This window comes from Mustela nivalis (genome assembly GCF_964662115.1).
Source record: "Mustela nivalis genome assembly, chromosome: 2".
NCBI lineage: Eukaryota > Metazoa > Chordata > Mammalia > Carnivora > Mustelidae > Mustela > Mustela nivalis.
In genome coordinates, this window is record NC_139021.1 from 101,269,568 (window position 1) to 101,291,571 (window position 22,004).

The window sequence follows — 22,004 nt, forward strand, 5'->3', positions numbered from 1 at the left end:
CTTGGTTATCCCAGAGCCTGGAGGGGCAGGAGGCCCTCAGATGGGGCTTCTCCCATCCCCAGCTGGAAGGGATGTGTCCAGAAGGAGGGTGGAGTCTAGGAGGGCACCCCCTGCATGTCCCGCGCCCAGCCCAACATTGTCCTCCAGGGTCCCCCACACATCGCTCTGATGGGAGACCCACACAGAGACCCAACACAGAGACCTCTGACAGAGACCCACACAGAGACAGTGCACAGAGAGCTCTAACAGAGACCTCTGACAGACACCCACACAGAGACTCCACAAAGAAACCTCAGCACGACGCTACACAGAGATCTCTGCCAGAGACTCACAAGGGCAGGGGCTAAGTTTCTGCTTATCATGATACCATTACTTATGATCATGCACGTTGTAGACTGCAAGGCCTTCTCAGAAACACCCAGAGACCAAGCCCATCCCATACTGAGAGATACCCAGCAGCTGTTGCTGTTGGACTGTGACAAACACCATGGCAGGGGCCACGAATGCCCTGGTGTGAACAGGGGAGTGGGGAGGGCACCCTGAGGGCAGGCATCCCGCACGCCGACTCCTATGATGGGGATCTCCCCCGGAAGCTTGTGTGCACACAACTACGGACCATGCCTCTCCCCGTGACAGAGGAGCTTTGCTACGCATCCTCGCAGTCCATTTCCGATGGTGTTTGGCCACTTATGTAATGGAAGAATATCGGTTTCCAAAATTTCATGAAATTTACATTAACTGAAAATTTTGTTTTCTAGACTCTATCTATTTGGAGGGGAGGGGCAGAGGGAGAGGAGTAGAGGAGGGAGGGAGAAGGACAAGCAAATTCCACACTGAGCGGTGAGCCTGGGCCCACCTGTTCTCAGGACCTGAGATCCTGACCTGAGTTCAAACCGAGACTTGGTGCCTTAACTGACTGAGCCAGCTGGTGCTCCTGAGATTCTTGAACTAACTTTTGAAGTACGCAAGAGAGGAGAAAATACGTTACCAAAGTATTCACAAAATGGTAATAATGGTGATGTTCTGTGCTTGTGGAGGGTTTCCTCCTCAGGAAGCCCTGGCTCAGGACCTTGGCTTAGAGCACCTCGCTCACAACCCTAACCCCCTCCTCTAACCCCTCCCCTAACCTCTCTTCCAACCACTTGTCTAACCCCTCCTCTAGCCACTCCCCTAACTACCTTCCCATGAATCAATCCATGTAACTGATGAAGAGCAGGACAGTTTGTTGCTGTTGTCTGCTTTGTAAAGCAAGGTTGCTTGTTGCCACCTCTCTTCAGGATTATTTCACAGACATTAGACGAAGCTTTAGAAGAAAGTTCTCCCTCATCTAGGAGAGTGGGTCTTCCCACGTTTTATCACAAACCTTTCCTACAAACATCTCAGAAATGCCAATATAATACATAGTATTTTCTACAGATGAACAAAAGCAAAGATTTATCTCATTCGTGTAAATGCTAAGAAAGCAAGACAGCGAATTAGTGATTGAAGCCTCATACCTGAGGCTTAAGCAGACGAGCAGAGACCTGCAATCGATCAGCTACAGAGAAGGACGAAACACGTAAGCGACCTCGACTTTGCAATCACGGGGAAAACTAGGATGTAGGATTTGAAAAGTCCTAGAAATTGCCACTGCCTTTCAAAACATCCCCCCTATTCTTCCCCACAGAGTCCGAGAGGCCGGCAAGGCCTCAAACTTTTGATTTACCATGAGTCATAAAAGTTTTTCAATCTGGAGAAGTCCCTTTCTGAAATGGAAACACCCTTTTGTGGCATTCTTTTAAGTCAGGTTCTTTCCTTCATTTCTTCATCCAAATGTATTGGTTGAACAGGGTAGACATGGAGCCTGGAAGAGGACCCCCCATCAGTCTCTCTGCTGGCTTGAACCACACAGAGAGACAACTAAAGAAAAGGGCTCACCTGTGATGAGATCTGTTTCTAGGACACTAAATGTGATTTTTTTCATAAGCAGGATCTCAAGAAATCCATGCGTTGACCCTGTGTGTTAAGGTTAATCAGGCTGTTTTTTATGGAAAGAAAGAAAAACAGAGGTTGCGGTCTGGAAAGTTTCTTGGCCAAGGGGTCATCCCCCGAGAGGCCTGCCCCTGAGACTGAGGGTGGGAGGTTTCTGGAACAATGTCCCCCACACTAGGGCATGTGCTGGGAGGAATCCACTTACTGACAGGAGGTTTTATCTACACATACTCCTTGGTTTCCCTACCAAATAGGACTGCTGAGTCATGGAATCACAAAGTAGGAATTCTCAGGGGAAACACCAAGAAACAAACATCAAGACTAGGGTGCTGAGTGACTGCCTGTCTTGGGTCAATCCTTCATCGGTCTCATGCCTTCAAACTACCCTTTGTCTCATGCCACAGCTACCCATGTCAGCATGTGGAGGGTTCGGACAGATGGGCTTAGAAGCCCTACAAACCCTGACTAAAAGAAAGACCCCCATGGCAAGATTTCACCAATGCTCAGGAGTTTAAAGGACAGCAGAGAGAGCCAAGATTCCACATCCGAAGAAGCCAGGGACATCTGGAGGAGAAAGGTACAGCTTAGCCCCTCACAGGCCTGCTTCACATGGAAAGAAAGGCAGAAAATTCTGGCACTCCTTCCTGTGAGCATTGAATGACCATCCTTCCTTCATTCAAAACTTACCACCCCCCTAAAACAAACAAACAAACAAACAAACAAACAAACGTAACATGTGAAAAGGCTGAGCCAGGGACAGTGGTTTCTACCCCAACTATTCCTGAGTTAGTATTATGGTCTTACAATACCTCACTTTTATTGTTTAACTGTCTCTGCTCTGAATACATTTCAGAGAAAATTCTGAAGTAAGCATTCAAGTGAAGCCATAAAAATGTTCTGTACTATGATCAAGTGGGCATTTTAACGACTTATAGTTTCGCTTCTAATGTAGGAAACGCTCCATACCTCCCAAACTAAGCTTGTTAGGGGTCAGACAGATTCATGAATGTGTGCAGTCTCTCTTAGATTTCTGTCCTGGGTTGTTTTTCTTCTAAATGTTTATAGCTGCTTAAGCAGTGATTTAGAAAAAAATACTTTGACTACTTTTTTTCACTCTATGAACCCACCTCAAGTATTGTGGAAATCTTAAAAGATATAATTCTCTCATTCCATTCTCATGCCTCGAAGCCTTTAGTTTGTGTTTTTGAGAACACTTGCACTGAACGTGATGTAAGTGTGCTTGGGTGTCCTGATACAAGGGTGGTGTTTTACATTCAATGCCTGTTTCTCGAAGGTTCACTTCAGCCCAGAGGAGCTGCTGACATGTTCTGTTGCTTCTGTGGGGGTTCTGCCTGTCTCATCCCTGGGCTTACTGCCCTGCTCTGTGCCACCAACAGGTTACCAAACTGCTGGGGGTCTGTGTTCTGGGATCCTGGCTTCTCAGCTGGACCCACTGGGAGAGACCTGGAGACCACATGATCTGCCCACAGAGTCCTACCATGGCCCAGGGTAGTAACAGGGAAGATCAAGGGCTGTGAGAATGCTTGGCACTGCTTCGCCTGGGCTCCCTGCCCCCTCTCGCCAGGGCAGCACCCCACCTCAGCCCCTGGCCACCCACTCCCAGGACGCAGTGGTGGCTGCTACAAACTAGGGTTGTAAAAGCCTTCTGCCCACATGTGGCATACATGTCATCTTAGTGAAGCAGTGACAAACCAGGGAAGAAAACAGTATCTGTTAATTAGCTCTAATGCAGAGTTCGACTGTCCTGCAGTGTCCGTGCCTACATCTTTGACTCTTCATGGACTTCCACTCTTTCCATGCAAAATCGAAGGGACAGTGATGCCCTGGCTAGCCCCCACCATGGAGGAGGGAAGGGGTGCTTGTGATTTATAGACTAAGAGGAAAGCACAGGAATCCCATGGGCAGTGATTTGTGGAACCAGGCCAGGTTGGAAGAAGTAAAAGGAGGAATGAAAACAGAAAGGTGCAGTGTCCTTTTCTTTCAGAGAGTATCAGATGAGCAGCGTCTGAAAGGTGGCCAGGAGCTGGGGTCCAGGGCCTCTGAGCCTCAGCAGAACGCACAAATCTCAGTTCCACATAACCATTAATGAACTGAAATGTCTCCTCTCTGTCAGTTTCAGGTGATGAAAGACTGTTTATATATTTTGGAACTGTCCCAGGCAGTACCAGAGTCTTGGTTCTCTTACCTGAGAAGGAAAGTAAGGTTGAAAATGAGAATACAGGGTGAAGACTGATCATAAATTGTTAGCATTTCCTCTCTCCCTGATGACTCAACATCGCCAGGCAGAGGCTGTGAGCCCCCTCCTGGGCCCACCAGGGTGGTCAGGCTGGCTCCCGTCATAAGGTCCCCATCTTACCTTCCCCTGTCTGTGACCCAGGGACTCCAAACATAACAGTGAAATCCCCTCAAGTCTTTGTGGCCATCCCAACCTGAAATACAGGGACCTGCCCAGGGGTTCTCAGTGATTCAGGTCTGCACCTGCTGGATAAGGTCACCTCCTGGACCCGCCTGCCATGCGGCCACCAGCAAGGAGTGCCGGTTGTGCCTCCTGCCCTAGCACCTGTGAGCATAACAAGTCCGGTCATTTCTTAGCTTTCCTGTGCGTGACTTCCACAACCACGTTGGAATGTTCCTTAAAGACTCCACAAGGGGGACTAACCTCGCCCACTCACAACAGAGTGGTATTGGCACTAAACAGAATCTTCATTACAAATACATGTGGTCTGGGAAAGCTAAGCGACTTACTAAACCTGCATCTAGAAGGTGTCCTGCATCCTAGATGCCTGATGAACTCAGAGAGCCCGTTTTGTGCACAGTGGATCACAACAGCTCAGTTCCTCTTCACCCCAAATCCTTGCTTCCCTGCTCATGACTGACCCTGTTCTCATGACCATCAGCGGGGGCTTGTGACTAGTCAATTCTGATTGTGTAAAATACACTAGAAGGAGGACCTTGCGTGACAAATGATTGAGACAGGAGAAGTCCCCCCCGCCAAAATAAAATCTTATAAAATAATGAAGTCTTTGCAGAAGGGCATTGTGCTCTGCGCTGTACAACACCTCCACCTAGTGGTCATGTGGCTTCATTACATAGCAGCCCAAAATGAACTTCACCACCTTAAAGAGAAGATGTTTTTAAAAAAATCATTCACAACCTGCATTGCCTGGGTTCCTAAGTAGGTTAAGTGTCTGACGTGATCTCAGCTCACGTCTTGAACCCAGGGTTACAAGTTTGAGCTCTGTGGAGCCTACTTAAAAAAATGTTATGAATTGTAGCAACCATTAAAGCAAACATGTAATTCATAAAAAAGGCTCAGAACCAGGATATTTACATGTGTAGGACACATCAAATACATTTTAACATTTTTTGATGTAAGAATCTTGACATTATTGGGGGGGACAAGATGGCGGGGGAATAGGAAGAGGCGCCTTTTCAGCCGGTACCCCAAAGTGAGCTGATTACCTACCAAAGAACTCCATTCACCCATGAAATCAGCCTGAGATCAGAATCATACACGTCTGGATCTCTACAGGGGCAGAAGACGCCAGTGGGCTAGCGGAGTGGGAATGGCGGACTGATATCAGAAGATAAACAGAAGGGGGAGGGAGCCACCAGAGGTGACCTGTTGAAAAGTAATACCCCAATAAGAGCGAGAGTGCCCTGCGTCTGGGGACCAGCATTAACTTGGAGACTGGTTGAAAGCACTCCAAAAGAGCAAAGGATCGCGGTGGAAATTATGGGAATCGGAGCGGCTAGGGACAAGGGCTTAAGTCCCTGGTCCCAGGACAGCCTCCCTGGCGCTGAGTCAGAGAGAGTGCAGCAGAGAAACCAGGTCTTGGTCCCTAAGCTGCCAGCGCGCCCAAGAATGCATGGGTTCTAGCTCCTGTGAGGGGATTGGAGCTATGCGGTCCGCAGAACGCGCGAGCCCTACCACAAAGCCTGAGATATGCGAGCACGTCCTTCATGCTCCCCTGAGAGAGTTACAAAGGACCAGCCAGGGCTCTTTGACCCGCGCCATTGTTTCAAAGCCTAAGACTCGCGCCCCAAACTCTCCCCTGACAGAGGTGCACAAAAGCCCAGCCTGGTGCTTTCAGACCTGCCCCTCGTTTTCAGTGCCTGAGACGCATGCGACCCATAGCTGCCTCTGAAAGAGGTGCGTGCAAGCCGGGCACTCGTAGACCCAGCAAGACCAGACACTCCCAGCCCGGGCCAGCGGCAAAATATCAGTGTGCGATTGCTGCTTGGAACCTCTCTGGCGGTCGGGACCTCCCAGACAGCCACCACTGCCTTGGCTTTGGGTACAAGCAAAAGATCCTGTGCCCCCAGGGTCTGCAACTTGGAACTTGCTCTGCCAGCGGCCAAGGGGGAACGTATTTAGGCTCTGCACCCAGACTGAGGCTTCTCTCTGAGAGGGAGATCAGGGTGCAGTTTGTTTTCCTCTAAAACTACAAAAACCATCAAAGGTGGTCAAGGTGAGAGAAAAAAAATGTGAACAAACATAAAAACCGCCAGAGAACAAAAGCCTGAAAAAAACCAGTTTCCTCAGAGCCCACCCCCTTGAGGGGAGCGGTAGGACTTACCTCAGGAAACATCATTGACTGACAACCCACGTGGCAGGCCCCTCCCCCAGAAAACAAACCAAGAAAGAAAAAAAAAAAAAAAAAAAAGAGAGAGAGAAAAAAAGGACTACAAGAGAACAACCACTACTTCATAGGAAAGCTTGTATTGTTCACTCGTTCCCACTTTTCTGGTTCATTTTTTTTTTTTTTACACATAGGTAATTTTTTTAACCTATTTACTATCACAGTGAGCTGTACAGTACATCAAATTCCATAATACCCTTCTATCCTGAACTTTTTGATATATACACCTATGTTTTTCTTTGCATTTTTATTTTTTGAATTCCTTTTTTTAGATTTTAGTTTAGTTTAGTCTAGTTTATTCCTTTTTATTTTTATCCTCTAATATTCATATAGAGTTAAACTTCAAAGTAATCCCCTTTACACAATCAATACTATCCCTATAGGTAAACCAATTTTTAATCTCGTTTATTTTAGGAAAGTTGAATCCTTTAACAAAGATATCAAGATACATCCAGGAAGAATCAAAACAACCTTCTTCACACACACTGAGAATTTATAAGAACTCCCCCATCTTCTTCTTCCACCAGTGTTTCTGTGTTTTCGTGATTGTCCTGATAGCATATAAATCTTACACTTGGGGTTCTTTTTGACGAGGCTCTTCCTTTATTTGCATATATAGATTTTTTTTCTCTTGTTATATACTTGTATCAGTCTTTTTGTCTCTTTTTGTTTGTCTACTTCATAAATCTTACCTTGGGGCCCATCTGGGCTGAACCTTCTCTTTCATCTTCCCTTTCTTTCCTGTCTCTCTCTCTCTCTTCTTTTTTTTTTTTTCTTTTCTTTTGTCTCTCCTTTCGGGGGGGGGGGGAGCAGGCTCCCTGCTAAGCAGAGAGCTGTATGCATGGCTCCATCCCAGGATGCTTAGGTCATGACCTGAGCCTAAGTCAGAGGCTTTAACCCACTGAGCCATCCAGGTGTCCCTTCATTTGATTGTTTCTCATAATTCCAAATTCTTTATAAATATTCTCATTTTGATCATATATTTTCTTGATTTCCTTTATTTCTTTTGTCCATGTTTTCCTTTAGCCTTTAGAGCATATTTAAGGCAATTGTTTTAAAGCCATTCTCTAGTAAGTCCAAAGGCAATGTTTCTTTTGGGATGGTTTCTGGAGATGTATGTTGTTCCTTTGAATGAGCCATATTTTCCTTCTTCTTTGTATAGCTTGTGATCTCTTATTGAAAACTGGCTATTTTTTAAAACAGCCCACTTTCCCAGGCTTTGCATGCTGGCTTCATGCAGGGGAGACCCTTGCTAATCAGCCTGGCATGCACTTCTCTCATCCCTACATCTGTGCACATGCTCTCTTCCCAGGTCTCCCATTGGTATGGCTGCTTTGAATGTCTTCCTCTGTAAGGCTCACACCCTTGCTCATTTTAGGGATGTTAGCTGTTCTATTGTATTCCTCAAACTATAATCACTTGCCCCAGATGTCTGTGTCTGTAGTGACCTTTAGGACGGTTTTCACAAGTTGTACCTGCTGCTTCCAGTGTTTTCCCCCCTTCTGAGCCGTGAGCCACTTTTGGTTGTCTGAACTCTGTGTTGGGTGTCCCAAGACCAGTCCCATAGTTATGCCCTAGACAGGTTATAAGTCAAAGGGTCTCAGATTAGTCCACTTTGCTCTCTCTGGTTTGCAAAGGGGACTAGCTTGTGGCGACTACTTTGCTCAAGGTGTTCTGCCCAGCATGGTCATGGAATTTCCTGCCCTGCCACATGTGGCTCCTTCTTGACCAAGCACTCACTTGGTTGCTGTGACTCTGTGGCCATTCCCATTGTTCCCAAAGGTTATTTTGGTCAGTCTCTAGTTGTGTTTTTGGTGTTTCTGTGGAGGGAACAGGCCTGGAGTTTTCTTGTGTGTCATCTTGCTGACATCACTCTCCTCAAATTTTAAGTACGTTTTTAAAGTATCCAGTCTATTTCAAAATGTGCTGGTGCATACATGTTCATGTTCTGTTATTTTCATCTCCCAGTTTCCATATTTTTAAAATGAAAACACAGTGTTAGTAGGTTCCAGTCACTGCTGGAAGAAGAAATCTTTACCCTGCCAGCCTGATATGTGTGATGCCTAAGAGGACCTTTAAACTGACTGATCGTGTGTGAGTGGAGAGGCTCCTCTTTGCACACAGATGTGCTTCCTGCACTGAGGGCTGGTATCTGTCTCTCCAGATGCTGCTGGAAACACCACGTGTCTGGATATTCATAGCATGAAAGGGCACTGCCAAGGCTCCCGGGTACCAGGGATCATCCCACTGGTGCTCAGGCCATGATAGTTACTGTAATAACACACTGACAAGCAAAGCAGCCTTCCCTCCTCAGGGGAGGTTTGTGGGCAGTGTGTGACACTGATGGAGAGCTGGAACCCCACCTGGGACGCAGCACTCACACAGGCTCCTCCCATGTCCCTGCTAACCTCCAGCCATGTCCTGTCCTGTGTACCTCTATCACTGGCTTTGCAAAGCCCCTCTGCCCTTCCCTACTCCAGCCCATTTTCAGGCACCCACACTTCCCATTTCCTATTAGATGTTTCCTGAGGGCCAGCTGGATGTGACCATGACCCAGGGGGAAGAAGTCTTGGGGACTCACTAAATTACCACTTCTGTGGGGCACATCCTCACAGCCCAGGGACCCCAACAAGTGCAGCAGGGAGGCCACTGGCAAAGAAGGGACAGGTCTGCAGGCCCCCTCTCAGGGCCCTTTCCAGGGCACCCCCTCCAGAAGAAGGAGGGACAGTCCTCTCTCTGACCTCAGCCTGTGGAGGGTCAAGGACTCAGGATCCATGTGAGTCCCTCAGGGTGCAGGCCCTCCCCCTGGGAGCCCTGTGTGAGCTGTATCCACACGAGAAGATGGGGACCCTGCTTCACGTGGCCCCCATCCATGCCCAGCTAGTCACTGGAACTCTGCCAGACGCTTACTTCATGGCAGTTGGTTGGAAAAGAAGGGAAACCAAACAACGACAAAAGCCAGGCTGGCCACCAGGAGGCAAACCACCTTGCAACTTTCCAAGAACTGGTCTCACTCCATTTCATTCAGTCCTGATCACTAATTAGCTCCATTTCAGATACAGGCTGGGAATCTATCTTTACAGACTGTAAAGCAGCTCCACTCCCCTCCCCCACTCCAGGCCCTGCTGGATCATCCCACTGGAGCAGGTGCCGGTCTGCACCTGGAAGCCTCCCTGGGTTCCCCTTGCCTAGGGACCATGTCACCCTTCCTGGCTCAGACACTCAGTACCCCTCACAGTGCAATGTCCTTACCTGGTTTGCAGGCTCGTCCCCTGGCCAGCCTGTGTCCTAAACATCCTCCCGTGTCCTGGGGGCATCCTGCCAGCCCCCAGTGTCCTCATTCCAGCTCGGTTTCTTCCCTGCAAGTGTGCACTGCCCATGTCGTCCCTGCTCTGGTGGCCTCCATCTAAACTCTGTGCTGTGGAAACCCTGAATCCACTGCCTCCTCCTCCAGGGAGCACTCCCTGACTTCAGACCAGTGCACCTACTGCATTTCGCTGTAGACCCCAGGCTCTGGGGCTCCCGATCTGGTGGTGCTGGTTCCTGGCCCGCAACCCTGAGAGCCTGGCTCCGGCCCCTTGCACTTGGTGTTCAGTATGTTTTCTCACCCGTCAGCCATTGGAATCTTGTAAGGAACGTATTTACTGCATTTTCAGGTGAAAGCAGCTGTCATCTCATAGAATCCCAGCTCCTAAAAATCCTTTTAAATGACTCTTTGTATATAGAGCATAATGTAGTTTTATCACTGGTGGCCGGGCAGGTCTGGTGTAAAATGTTTTACAGGATTCCTAGTGCCCAATAAACAGAGTGATGCGGAGAGAAAGGACAGCTATGACAGCTTCTACAGAATAATTTTGAATTCACAAAACTAATTCATTATAAGACTGAAAAGTCGTGTATGACATAGCCTATGGTGACATCTACAAGCACATTGTTCCAGGTCACCTGCCCTTAGAGCCTCTCTGCACGCGTTAGCCTTTCAGCTGCATTCGGAACTTCTGAATTGCTCATGCTACAATATCCCATAGCTTTATGGTTCATCTCATTTAGTAAAATGAGGCTTAAATAACACACTTGAATACATATGGAGCAAAGGTCAAACTAACTCTTTTCTTAATTATAAAAAGATAATATCAGGAACTCTGTCCTTTTTGTAAAGCATTCCAAAATTATATAAGTTAAATTACGTTTACTTAGTACACACTGTCTTTTTAAAATCAGTCGTAGATGGTGAGTGATCTGAGGGACTGGCCCGCTCAGACAGAGCTGCATAGCCTCCTGTGCTAGGTATCCTAACATCTTCTGATTCAAGTTTTAAGAAGTTTCTTGGTGTTTTAAGAGACTGTGGCAGAAGTATGACTTCTCCTGTCTCAATCATTTGTCATGCAAGGTCCTCCTTCTAGTGTATTTTACACAATCAGAATTGACTAGTCACAAGCCCCCGCTGATGGTCATGAGAACAGGGTCAGTCATGAGCAGGGAAGCAAGGATTTGGGGCGAAAAGGAACTGAGCTGTTGTGATCCACTGTGCACGAAACGGGCTCTCTGAGTTCATCAGGCATCTAGGATGCAGGACACCTTCTAGATGCAGGTTTAGTAAGTCGCTTAGCTTTCCCAGACCACATGTATTTGTAATGAAGATTCTGTTTTCTGCCAATACCACTCTGTTGTGAGTGGGCGAGGTTAGTCCCCCTTGTGGGGTCTTTAAGGAACATTCCAACATGGTTGTGGAAGTCATGCACAGGAAAGCTAAGAAATGACCGGACTTGTTATGCTCACAGGTGCTAGGGCAGGAGGCACAACCGGCACTCCTTGCTGGTGGCCGCATGGCAGGCGGGTCCAGGAGGTGACCGTATCCAGCAGGTGCAGACCTGAATCACTGAGAACCCCTGGGCAGGTCCCTGTATTTCAGGTTGGGATGGCCACAAAGACTTGAGGGGATTTCACTGTTATGTTTGGAGTCCCTGGGTCACAGACAGGGGAAGGTAAGATGGGGACCTTATGACGGGAGCCAGCCTGACCACCCTGGTGGGCCCAGGAGGGGGCTCACAGCCTCTGCCTGGCGATGTTGAGTCATCAGGGAGAGAGGAAATGCTAACAATTTATGATCAGTCTTCACCCTGTATTCTCATTTTCAACCTTACTTTCCTTCTCAGGTAAGAGAACCAAGACTCTGGTACTGCCTGGGACAGTTCCAAAATATATAAACAGTCTTTCATCACCTGAAACTGACAGAGAGGAGACATTTCAGTTCATTAATGGTTATGTGGAACTGAGATTTGTGCGTTCTGCTGAGGCTCAGAGGCCCTGGACCCCAGCTCCTGGCCACCTTTCAGACGCTGCTCATCTGATACTCTCTGAAAGAAAAGGACACTGCACCTTTCTGTTTTCATTCCTCCTTTTACTTCTTCCAACCTGGCCTGGTTCCACAAATCACTGCCCATGGGATTCCTGTGCTTTCCTCTTAGTCTATAAATCACAAGCACCCCTTCCCTCCTCCATGGTGGGGGCTAGCCAGGGCATCACTGTCCCTTCGATTTTGCATGGAAAGAGTGGAAGTCCATGAAGAGTCAAAGATGTAGGCACGGACACTGCAGGACAGTCGAACTCTGCATTAGAGCTAATTAACAGATACTGTTTTCTTCCCTGGTTTGTCACTGCTTCACTAAGATGACATGTATGCCACATGTGGGCAGAAGGCTTTTACAACCCTAGTTTGTAGCAGCCACCACTGCGTCCTGGGAGTGGGTGGCCAGGGGCTGAGGTGGGGTGCTGCCCTGGCGAGAGGGGGCAGGGAGCCCAGGCGAAGCAGTGCCAAGCATTCTCACAGCCCTTGATCTTCCCTGTTACTACCCTGGGCCATGGTAGGACTCTGTGGGCAGATCATGTGGTCTCCAGGTCTCTCCCAGTGGGTCCAGCTGAGAAGCCAGGATCCCAGAACACAGACCCCCAGCAGTTTGGTAACCTGTTGGTGGCACAGAGCAGGGCAGTAAGCCCAGGGATGAGACAGGCAGAACCCCCACAGAAGCAACAGAACATGTCAGCAGCTCCTCTGGGCTGAAGTGAACCTTCGAGAAACAGGCATTGAATGTAAAACACCACCCTTGTATCAGGACACCCAAGCACACTTACATCACGGTCAGTGCAAGTGTTCTCAAAAACACAAACTAAAGGCTTCGAGGCATGATAATGGAATGAGAGAATTACATCTTTTAAGATTTCCACAATACTTGAGGTGGGTTCATAGAGTGAAAAAAAAGTAGTCAAAGTATTTTTTTCTAAATCACTGCTTAAGCAGCTATAAACATTTAGAAGAAAAACAACCCAGGACAGAAATCTAAGAGAGACTGCACACATTCATGAATCTGTCTGACCCCTAACAAGCTTAGTTTGGGAGGTATGGAGCGTTTCCTACATTAGAAGCGAAACTATAAGTCGTTAAAATGCCCACTTGATCATAGTACAGAACATTTTTATGGCTTCACTTGAATGCTTACTTCAGAATTTTCTCTGAAATGTATTCAGAGCAGAGACAGTTAAACAATAAAAGTGAGGTATTGTAAGACCATAATAGTAACTCAGGAATAGTTGGGGTAGAAACCACTGTCCCTGGCTCAGCCTTTTCACACGTTACGTTTGTTTGTTTGTTCGTTTGTTTGTTTTAGGGGGGTGGTAAGTTTTGAATGAAGGAAGGATGGTCATTCAATGCTCACAGGAAGGAGTGCCAGAATTTTCTGCCTTTCTTTCCATGTGAAGCAGGCCTGTGAGGGGCTAAGCTGTACCTTTCTCCTCCAGATGTCCCTGGCTTCTTCGGATGTGGAATCTTGGCTCTCTCTGCTGTCCTTTAAACTCCTGGGCATTGGTGAAATCTTGCCATGGGGGTCTTTCTTTTAGTCAGGGTTTGTAGGGCTTCTAAGCCCATCTGTCCAAACCCTCCACATGCAGACATGGGTAGCTGTGGCATGAGACAAAGGGTAGTTTGAAGGCATGAGACCGATGAAGGATTGACCCAAGACAGACAGTCACTCAGCACCCTAGTCTTGATGTTTGTTTCTTGGTGTTTCCCCTGAGAATTCCTACTTTGTGATTCCATGACTCAGCAGTCCTATTTGGTAGGGAAACCAAGGAGTATGTGTAGATAAAACCTCCTGTCAGTAAGTGGATTCCTCCCAGCACATGCCCTAGTGTGGGGGACATTGTTCCAGAAACCTCCCACCCTCAGTCTCAGGGGCAGGCCTCTCGGGGGATGACCCCTTGGCCAAGAAACTTTCCAGACCGCAACCTCTGTTTTTCTTTCTTTCCATAAAAAACAGCCTGATTAACCTTAACACACAGGGTCAACGCATGGATTTCTTGAGATCCTGCTTATGAAAAAAATCACATTTAGTGTCCTAGAAACAGATCTCATCACAGGTGAGCCCTTTTCTTTAGTTGTCTCTCTGTGTGGTTCAAGCCAGCAGAGAGACTGATGGGGGGTCCTCTTCCAGGCTCCATGTCTACCCTGTTCAACCAATACATTTGGATGAAGAAATGAAGGAAAGAACCTGACTTAAAAGAATGCCACAAAAGGGTGTTTCCATTTCAGAAAGGGACTTCTCCAGATTGAAAAGCTTTTATGACTCATGGTAAATCAAAAGTTTGAGGCCTTGCCGGCCTCTCGGACTCTGTGGGGAAGAATAGGGGGGATGTTTTGAAAGACAGTGACCATTTCTAGGACTTTTCAAATCCTACACCCTAGTTTTCCCCGTGATTGCAAAGTCGAGGTCGCTTACGTGTTTCGTCCTTCTCTGTAGCTGATTGATTGCAGGTCTCTGCTCGTCTGCTTAAGCCTCAGGTGTGAGGCTTCAATCACTAATTCGCTGTCTTGCTTTCTTAGCATTTACATGAATGAGATAAATCGTTGCTTTTGTTCATCTGTAGAAAATACTATGTATTATATTGGCATTTCTGAGATGTTTGTAGGAAAGGTTTGTGATAAAACGTGGGAAGACCCACTCTCCTAGATGAGGAAGAACTTTCTTCTAAAGCTTCGTCTAATGTCTGTGAAATAATCCAGAAGAGAGGTGGCAACAAGCAACCTTGCTTTACAAAGCAGACAACAGCAACAAACTTTCCTGCTCTTCATCAGTTACATGGATTGATTCATGGGAAGGCGGGAGTGGTTAGGGGAGTGGCTAGAGGAGGGGTTAGACAAGTGGTTGGAAGAGAGGTTAGGGGAGGGGTTAGAGGAGGGGGTTAGGGTTGTGAGCGAGGTGCTCTAAGCCAAGGTCCTGAGTCGGGGCTTCATGAGGAGGAAACCCTCCACAAGCACAGAACATCACCATCATTACCATTTTGTGAATACTTTGGTAACGTATTTTCTCCTCTCTTGCGTACTTCAAAAGTTAGTTCAAGAATCTCAGGAGCACCAGCTGGCTCAGTCAGTTAAGGCACCAAGTCTCGGTTTGAACTCAGGTCAGGATCTCAGGTCCTGAGAACAGGTGGGCCCAGGCTCACCGCTCAGTGTGGAATTTGCTTGTCCTTCTCCCTCCCTCCTCTACTCCTCCCCCTCTGCCCCTCCCCTCCCAATAGATAGAGTCTAGAAAACAAAATTTTCAGTTAATGTAAATTTCATGAAATTTTGGAAACCGATATTCTTCCATTACATAAGTGGCCAAACACCATCGGAAATGGACTGCGAGGATGCGTAGCAAAGCTCCTCTGTCACGGGGAGAGGCATGGTCTGTAGTTGTGTGCACACAAGCTTCCGGGGGAGATCCCCATCATAGGAGTCGGCGTGCGGGATGCCTGCCCTCAGGGTGCCCTCCCCACTCCCCTGTTCACACCAGGGCATTCGTGGCCCCTGCCATGGTGTTTGTCACAGTCCAACAGCAACAGCTGCTGGGTATCTCTCAGTATGGGATGGGCTTGGTCTCTGGGTGTTTCTGAGAAGGCCTTGCAGTCTACAACGCGCATGATCATAAGTAATGGTATCATGATAAGCAGAAACTTAGCCCCTGCCCTTGTGAGTCTCTGGCAGAGATCTCTGTGTAGCGTCGTGCTGAGGGTTCTCTGTGGAGTCTCTGTGTGGGTGTCTGTCAGAGGTCTCTGTTAGAGCTCTCTGTGCACTGTCTCTGTGTGGGTCTCTGTCAGAGGTCTCTGTGTTGGGTCTCTGTGTGGGTCTCCCATCAGAGCGATGTGTGGGGGACCCTGGAGGACAATGTTGGGCTGGGCGCGGGACATGCAGGGGGTGCCCTCCTAGACTCCACCCTCCTTCTGGACACATCCCTTCCAGCTGGGGATGGGAGAAGCCCCATCTGAGGGCCTCCTGCCCCTCCAGGCTCTGGGATAACCAAGACCAGGAGCCAGGCCAGTCCCTTGGCCTCTGAGTCCCCACCAGTCCCCTGGGAGCCATTTTTGGGCCACACGTGTACGTAAAGGTCACAGATCACGAGTCCGTCTGGGCACCCCAGTCCTACAAGCTTATCAAATTGTGCAGAAATTCACTTCTCTGCCTGAAGGCTTTGCTGCCTCTGGGCACCTGGCCGTCTGTGTGGGAGCTCAGGTGGCTTCTGTACAACCCCCACCCCACTACACTCACCCCCTCACCCCTGGGATTGGCAGCTGGAGTGGGGCACAGACCCTGTGGGGACAGCCCCAGGGCCTCTAACTTCTCCCCTCTGGGCCCATAGGTGGCAGTGGGACACCAAGGATCTTCAGTCGTCACATCAGGCATGGGCACACTCTGTCACTTGGCCTCCTTCCTGGCGTCCCACCCTAAGTACAGGGGCCCCTGCCCACAGCCACACTCCCTCAATCCCCCAAGAGGGGAAGGGGGTGCAGGTGGGCAGGCCCCTTCAGTGCCCTGGGCCTGGGCAGGTGGGACCCTGGGGATCTCTGTGGCACGCCCCACACACCCTCAGTACCAGGTTCGAGCTTGTCCCTTGTGGATCTGAGTGTGAGAAGAGGGGCTAAGGGAGCTAAGTCGGGATTCCCTGGGGTGAGAAGCCTCCGGGGGTGGCCCTCCTCTATTCCCCACAGGAGACTGCGGGGAGTGGGACAGGATTTCTCACCTCTGCCCTCAAGGCCAATCTTATGTCTCCCAACTGCGGGCCCCACTCTGACCTAGGATTCCGTCTTCCTAAAGCCTCCGCGGGATTTCTGCCTCGCAAACCCTCCCTAAAGCCACACAAGCTCCAGGTGGATAGAAAGCAGGAGAGGTCCCGGTCTGGGTCTTGTTCACCTTGTCATGGAAACTGAAGGAGAGGGAGGAAGGGGGCGGGGGTGGACCCCGAGATAAACCATCCTCCAAGGCCCCATTCATTCTGGAAACCAAAGCAGGTCCTCGGGGAGAGCAGACCCTGATCCTTCCCTCCCACCGCAGCAAGACACACACAGAGGCCAGCACCACTCTTGAGGGGGAAAAAAAACAAAAACAAAAACAAATCACATTTATTTCGGGGAAGCAAAGTAACTGTGGCATGAAGACGCCATTAGCCCATAGATGATGTACTAGTGTGAGAACAAAAAGTTTTTCTCTCCACTGTCTGCGTTTTTTCTTGGGGGAAAGTTGTTCTGCCAGGAAAGGCGTGAGAAGCACACAGTGGCTGGCCAGGTGAACTGTCTTTTTTAAGGAGGCAGCGCCTGGGGCAGTGGGCCTGTAGGGTGCGGCCTGAAGGGCCCCCTACCAGGGACCCGTTCTGGCAGGGTCTGCTCGGGCACTCTGGCACCCTGGTGGGGAAGGGCCACCCGATCCACTCGGTCTTGTTGGCATAGTTGTGGCCCCTGGGGGTGCCCTGTGGACTGGCTGTCTCCCTCATGACTCTCCTCTGCTCTTGGTAGGAAAGAACCCTGTGATAGCAGACATTGGGGTCTGCTGAAGCCTGGAGATCCTTTTTGCACCAGTCAACCTTAGGGACCCTGAGTCCCTGGTTGGGCAACATTTTCTCCTCTAGGATTTGCTCCACAGCCCTCACGACCATCTGAGCCTCGGCAGAAGCCCTGTCCATGGCTGACCTGCCCATGACTTGTCCCCGGCCCTGGGATGATGAAGACTTGCCCTTTTGAAGGGAATCTTCCAGTCCTCTGCCTTTACTGGGAAAGAACCACTGGAGCAAGTGCGTCATCCTTCTCCTGAAGTAGTTTTCCGGAGGCGCCTCCTCTTTCTTCAGCAAGATCTCACCGGCCTTGCTTCCCGAGGCCTCTCCTGACTCCTTGCTCTGGACTGGATGTCTCACCTCACTGATCTGGAGGAGCTTCATTTCTGACCACTCCTTGGCGGGCTCTCTCGAGGGGGACCTCGTGGAGCTCTCTATCTCCACGGGGGGGACACATGAACTGCTCAGGCTCTTACATTGGTGCTCCAGTCCCAGGGGTCCTGGCTGCCTGTGGGGGCTCTGGCCACGGGATCTTTGGCCATGCAGCACCTCAGAAGTAGATGTGTCTTCACTGGACCTGCTCTGGAAGCTAGACAGAGATCCCTGAGAAGCCAAGATGTCAGCAGCAAGGAACATGTTGGACTGACAGTCTTGAAGGAGACTCTCCGTCTCACAGTCTTGAAGGAGGACCCCAGTTTCACAGTCTTGTAGGCACACGGTGGGGGTGGCATCACGAAGCCGGTTCTCTGACTCCATCAACTTCTGGGGCTCTGATCCCCTGCGCCGTGCCTCAAGGCGTAGCTCTTCGAGGTCTCGGGTGACCAACTTTGTACGTTGCAAGGGACTGTCACTTTTCTCTGCAGACCCTGATCTTCTCAGCTTGCCACGGAGGCCTTGGTTGTTGGCCAGCACATGGGGTTCTAAGGTGACTCCCCAGTCAGGGGCCTCCTTGAAGTCCCCCACCTCCCCGGGCTCTTTGGCACTCAGATTCTGGTGCTCTAAGTTGAGTTCTAGCATGGTCATGTCCCGTGAGGCCCGACCCCAATTCACCCTCCTTAGCTCCTTTGTGGCCATTGCTGGACTTGGACTTGACTCCAAGCTGCTGTTCATAAAAGTCCTAGAGACAGTCTCACTGTGCCAGATTCTGCCCACAAAGCTGTATGTGAAGGTCCGAGAAGGTGACCTGGGCCCCTCTCCAGCTAGAGGGCCACCCCCAGGTGAGGTCCCTTCCAGAGCCTGCTGGATTTCCTCACACGTAGGCTGGGGAGCACCGAGGGGACCCCCACAAGTTGGGTAAGACTCTTTCATCACCTCTCCTTGATAGGGCTGAGAAGGATTTCCCACGAACTTGGTGCCCAAGCCAGCCTTGGATATGCAGGTGGCTGAGAGGGAAGGGAAGGACTGGGAGAGGAGGAAGCCCTTCTTTAACTTGAAGAGGTTTATTGTCTTGAGAACCTTGAGGGGGAGGCCCCAACGGTGCTTCACCCTGAGCCTCTTGATATGTGCTTCTAGCATCCGCTGAGCATATGGACTGAGGATGGAAAAATTGTGGGAGGGCTCCCAGCACTTGGAAAGCGCTGGCTTTCCAGGTTTCCCGTGAGGGGTTGGCTTTCTGGGAAGGTCCGAGGAGTGGTGGGCAGCAAGCCTGGAAGGATGAACATCCAAAGGCATCTGACCCTCTCTGAACTGCCCCAACTTCCTTAAATGGGCTCTCAGGTCCTTCTCTAGGAGCTTCTCGTCTGTGCTGCTTGTGGAGGGCTTCATGTCTGTGTCTGACTCCTCACGATTTCTTCCTGGAGCCTTCTCTGGAGAGCTCGCTGAGCCCCTGTGTAGATCTTTCTGGATCCTCCCTGCACTGGACCTTGAATCCTTGCCCAGTCTTTTTCTTGGCACGGTCCTTCCTGGGTACCTGGACCCAGTCTTCTGTGTGGCCTGGCAGCTTCCATTTGTAGACTCAGACTTGGCCTTGGGACTGTGCCAGCTGTGTGCCTGGGGCACCTTCTAGAACTCTTGGTGAGGCTGTATCTCTAGGGATAGCTGGATCCTGCAGGACGGGCCCCTTCCTTGCTTCATGAGCCTCTTCCAAAGGTGCCAATCCAGTTGCTCCCAGAGATCAGAGTCAATCAATTCTCCAGGAAGGACAGAGACTGATCCATGGCCCTCGGGGGCCTGGCCACCCTGCGGAAGGTCAGGAGGACCTTGGCTAAAGACTTGCGGAGATCTTTTCATCACAGGGTTTACCTTGCCCCTTTCTAGTTGCTTCTCCAGAAAGTGATATTCCAGGTTTTGAAAAGCAGTTGGCGTGTAAGACGGTGTCTTCTGGGCTACAGGGCAAGACACCTGGCACCTGCCCATCACGGGTGGCAGAGACGAGAGTCCAACTGGGACAGAGGGTGCAAGGCCTGCCTGGGTCTGGGGCTCAGTTAGAGCCCTGAGATGGGACTGATCCAGAGGAAGGGGCTTGGGCTGAGTCAGAGGGAGGGGCTGGGACTGAGTCAGAGGGTGGGGCTGGGGCAGTGGCTGAGTCAGAGGGAGGGCCTTGGGCTGAGTCAGAGGGAGGGGCTTGGGTTGGGTCAGAGGGAGGGGCTTTGGCTGAGTCAGAGGGAGGAGCTGGGGCTGTGTCAGAGGGAGGGGCTGGGGAAGGTGCTGAGTCAGAGGGAGGGGCTTGGGCTGAGTCAGAGGGAGGGGCTGGGGGTGAGTCAGAGGGAGGGGCTTGGTCTGAGTCAGAGGGAGGGGCTTGGGTTGGGTCAGAGGGAGGGGCTTGGGCTGAGTCAGAGGGAGGGGCTGGAGCAGTGGCTGAGTCAGAGGGAGGGGCTGGGGCAGGGGCTGAGTCAGAGGGAGGGGCTTAGGCTGAGTCAGAGGGAGGGGCTGGGGCAGGGGCTGAGTCAGAGGGAGGGGCTTGGGTTGGGTCAGAGGGAGGGGCTTGGGCTGAGTCAGAGGGAGGAGCTGGGGCTGTGTCAGAGGGAGGGGCTGGGGAAGGTGCTGAGTCAGAGGGAGGGGCTTGGGCTGAGTCAGAGGGAGGGGCTGGGGCTGAAACAGAGGGAGGGGCTTGGTCTGAGTCAGAGGGAGGGGCTGGGGCAGGGGCCAGTCCAGAGGGAGGGGCTGGGGTTGAGTCAGAGGGAGGATCTGGAACTGAGTGAGAGGGATGGGCTGGGGAAGGGGCTGAGTCAGAGGGAGGGGCTTGGGCTGAGTCAGAAGGAGGGGCTGGGGTTGAGTCAGAGGGATGGGTTGGGGCTGAGATGGAGGAAGGGGCAGGGACTGGGACAATCTCAGGGTCAAGGGTTGGGGCCTGGCTGAAGGGTCATGTAAGTCATGGGTCAGGGAGAGGCGTGGAACCACGTTGCCCTGAATCTGGAGTGGCAAGGCATGAGAGAGCTCATTGAATATGACAGACGGGAACTCCAATGGGGGATCGGTCACCCTGGCAGTGGCCACCGGGGACTCGCTGTGCAGAAAGGGGAGACCCCAGAAGAGCTGGAGGCATTTCTGCTCTAAATTGCCCCTTGGAATCTTGGGACGTGGGGACTTCTCAGGACGAAGCAGCTGTTTTGCTTTGCCCCTCATGCTCCAGAAGGACGGGCGGCCCATGGTGTCCTGCCCGTCACCTGGGGACTTGAACATTCTCCCGAAAGAGGTCAGCTGGTATTTTGACCTTTCTTTCTTGTCCTTCTCCCTCCAAGACCTCAGTTCTTTTCTCTTGGCAGTGAGTATCTCCAGAAGCTTCTGGACGTCTCGGTTGATGGAAGGGGGGATCCTAGTCTCTTCCTGTCTGGGTGGGGGGTCTCCCCAGAACAAGGCTTCTGGTGGGCCATGGGACAGAGGCGCTTGACAGGACTCCAAGCATGTTGAGGTGGACAGGTTCCAGGCATTGGCAGCTGCCTGCCACCAGGACAGGGCCGAAATGGGGCAGTGTGAGCGGCCCAGGCCCGAGATGGCTGGGACAGGAGAAGCTGACCTGTCAGCTGACCAAGGCGTGTGCAGAGCCGAGCTCTGTGGGATGGGGCATGGCAGGGGTGCCCTTGAGTCACACTGAGGGAGAGTCAAAGGAGAGTCTGGCCGCTCTGGGGCCAAAGAGGCTGTCAGAGGCCCAGGGCAGGCCTCTGAAGGAGGGAGACATGACGGGGAAGGGGGAAGAGCAAGTGGCTGGTTTGGAAAACCATCCGGGGGGAGGAAAGGCTCTACTAGCCAGGAAGTAGTCAGGGAGGAGTGTGAAGCAACAGAAATTGAGGTCATTGGTCCTGCTGGCAGGGTGGAGGCCAGAGGCTGAGGAGACCCCGTCAGTGGAGTTAGGGCAGGTGATGGGGCCACAGCGGGAGTAGCATCTTGCAGAGGCTCCCTGCATGGCTGACGGGCTCCAGCTGGCTCCCCTCAGCGCACCTGCCCAGGGGCTGCTTGATGTAAGAACTGGTGAAAGCCCCCCTGGTCAGAGAGCCTCTCCAGGTGGCTGTGGGAGACAGGAGGCATGAGATTCCGCTGTAGCAGTTGGGTCCTGGAGCGGTCCCCACGGCCGTCC

General features: G+C 50.9%; 1 protein-coding gene across 1 annotated transcript in view; it reads right to left on the reverse strand.

The window, feature by feature from the left end:
- Positions 1 to 17,051: 17,051 nt before the first annotated feature.
- Positions 17,052 to 22,004, reverse strand: part of LOC309859318 (spermatogenesis-associated protein 31E1-like) — a gene marked incomplete at its 5' end in the record, with an annotated part of 35,289 nt that continues 30,336 nt past the window's right edge. The window contains 3 exons of the mRNA XM_082719975.1: positions 17,052 to 19,492; positions 19,640 to 21,520; positions 21,869 to 21,935. Coding sequence (XP_082576101.1) covers positions 17,108 to 19,492; positions 19,640 to 21,520; positions 21,869 to 21,935 — 4,333 coding nt within the window. The 3' untranslated portion in view covers positions 17,052 to 17,107. The remainder of the gene's footprint in view (positions 19,493 to 19,639; positions 21,521 to 21,868; positions 21,936 to 22,004) is intronic.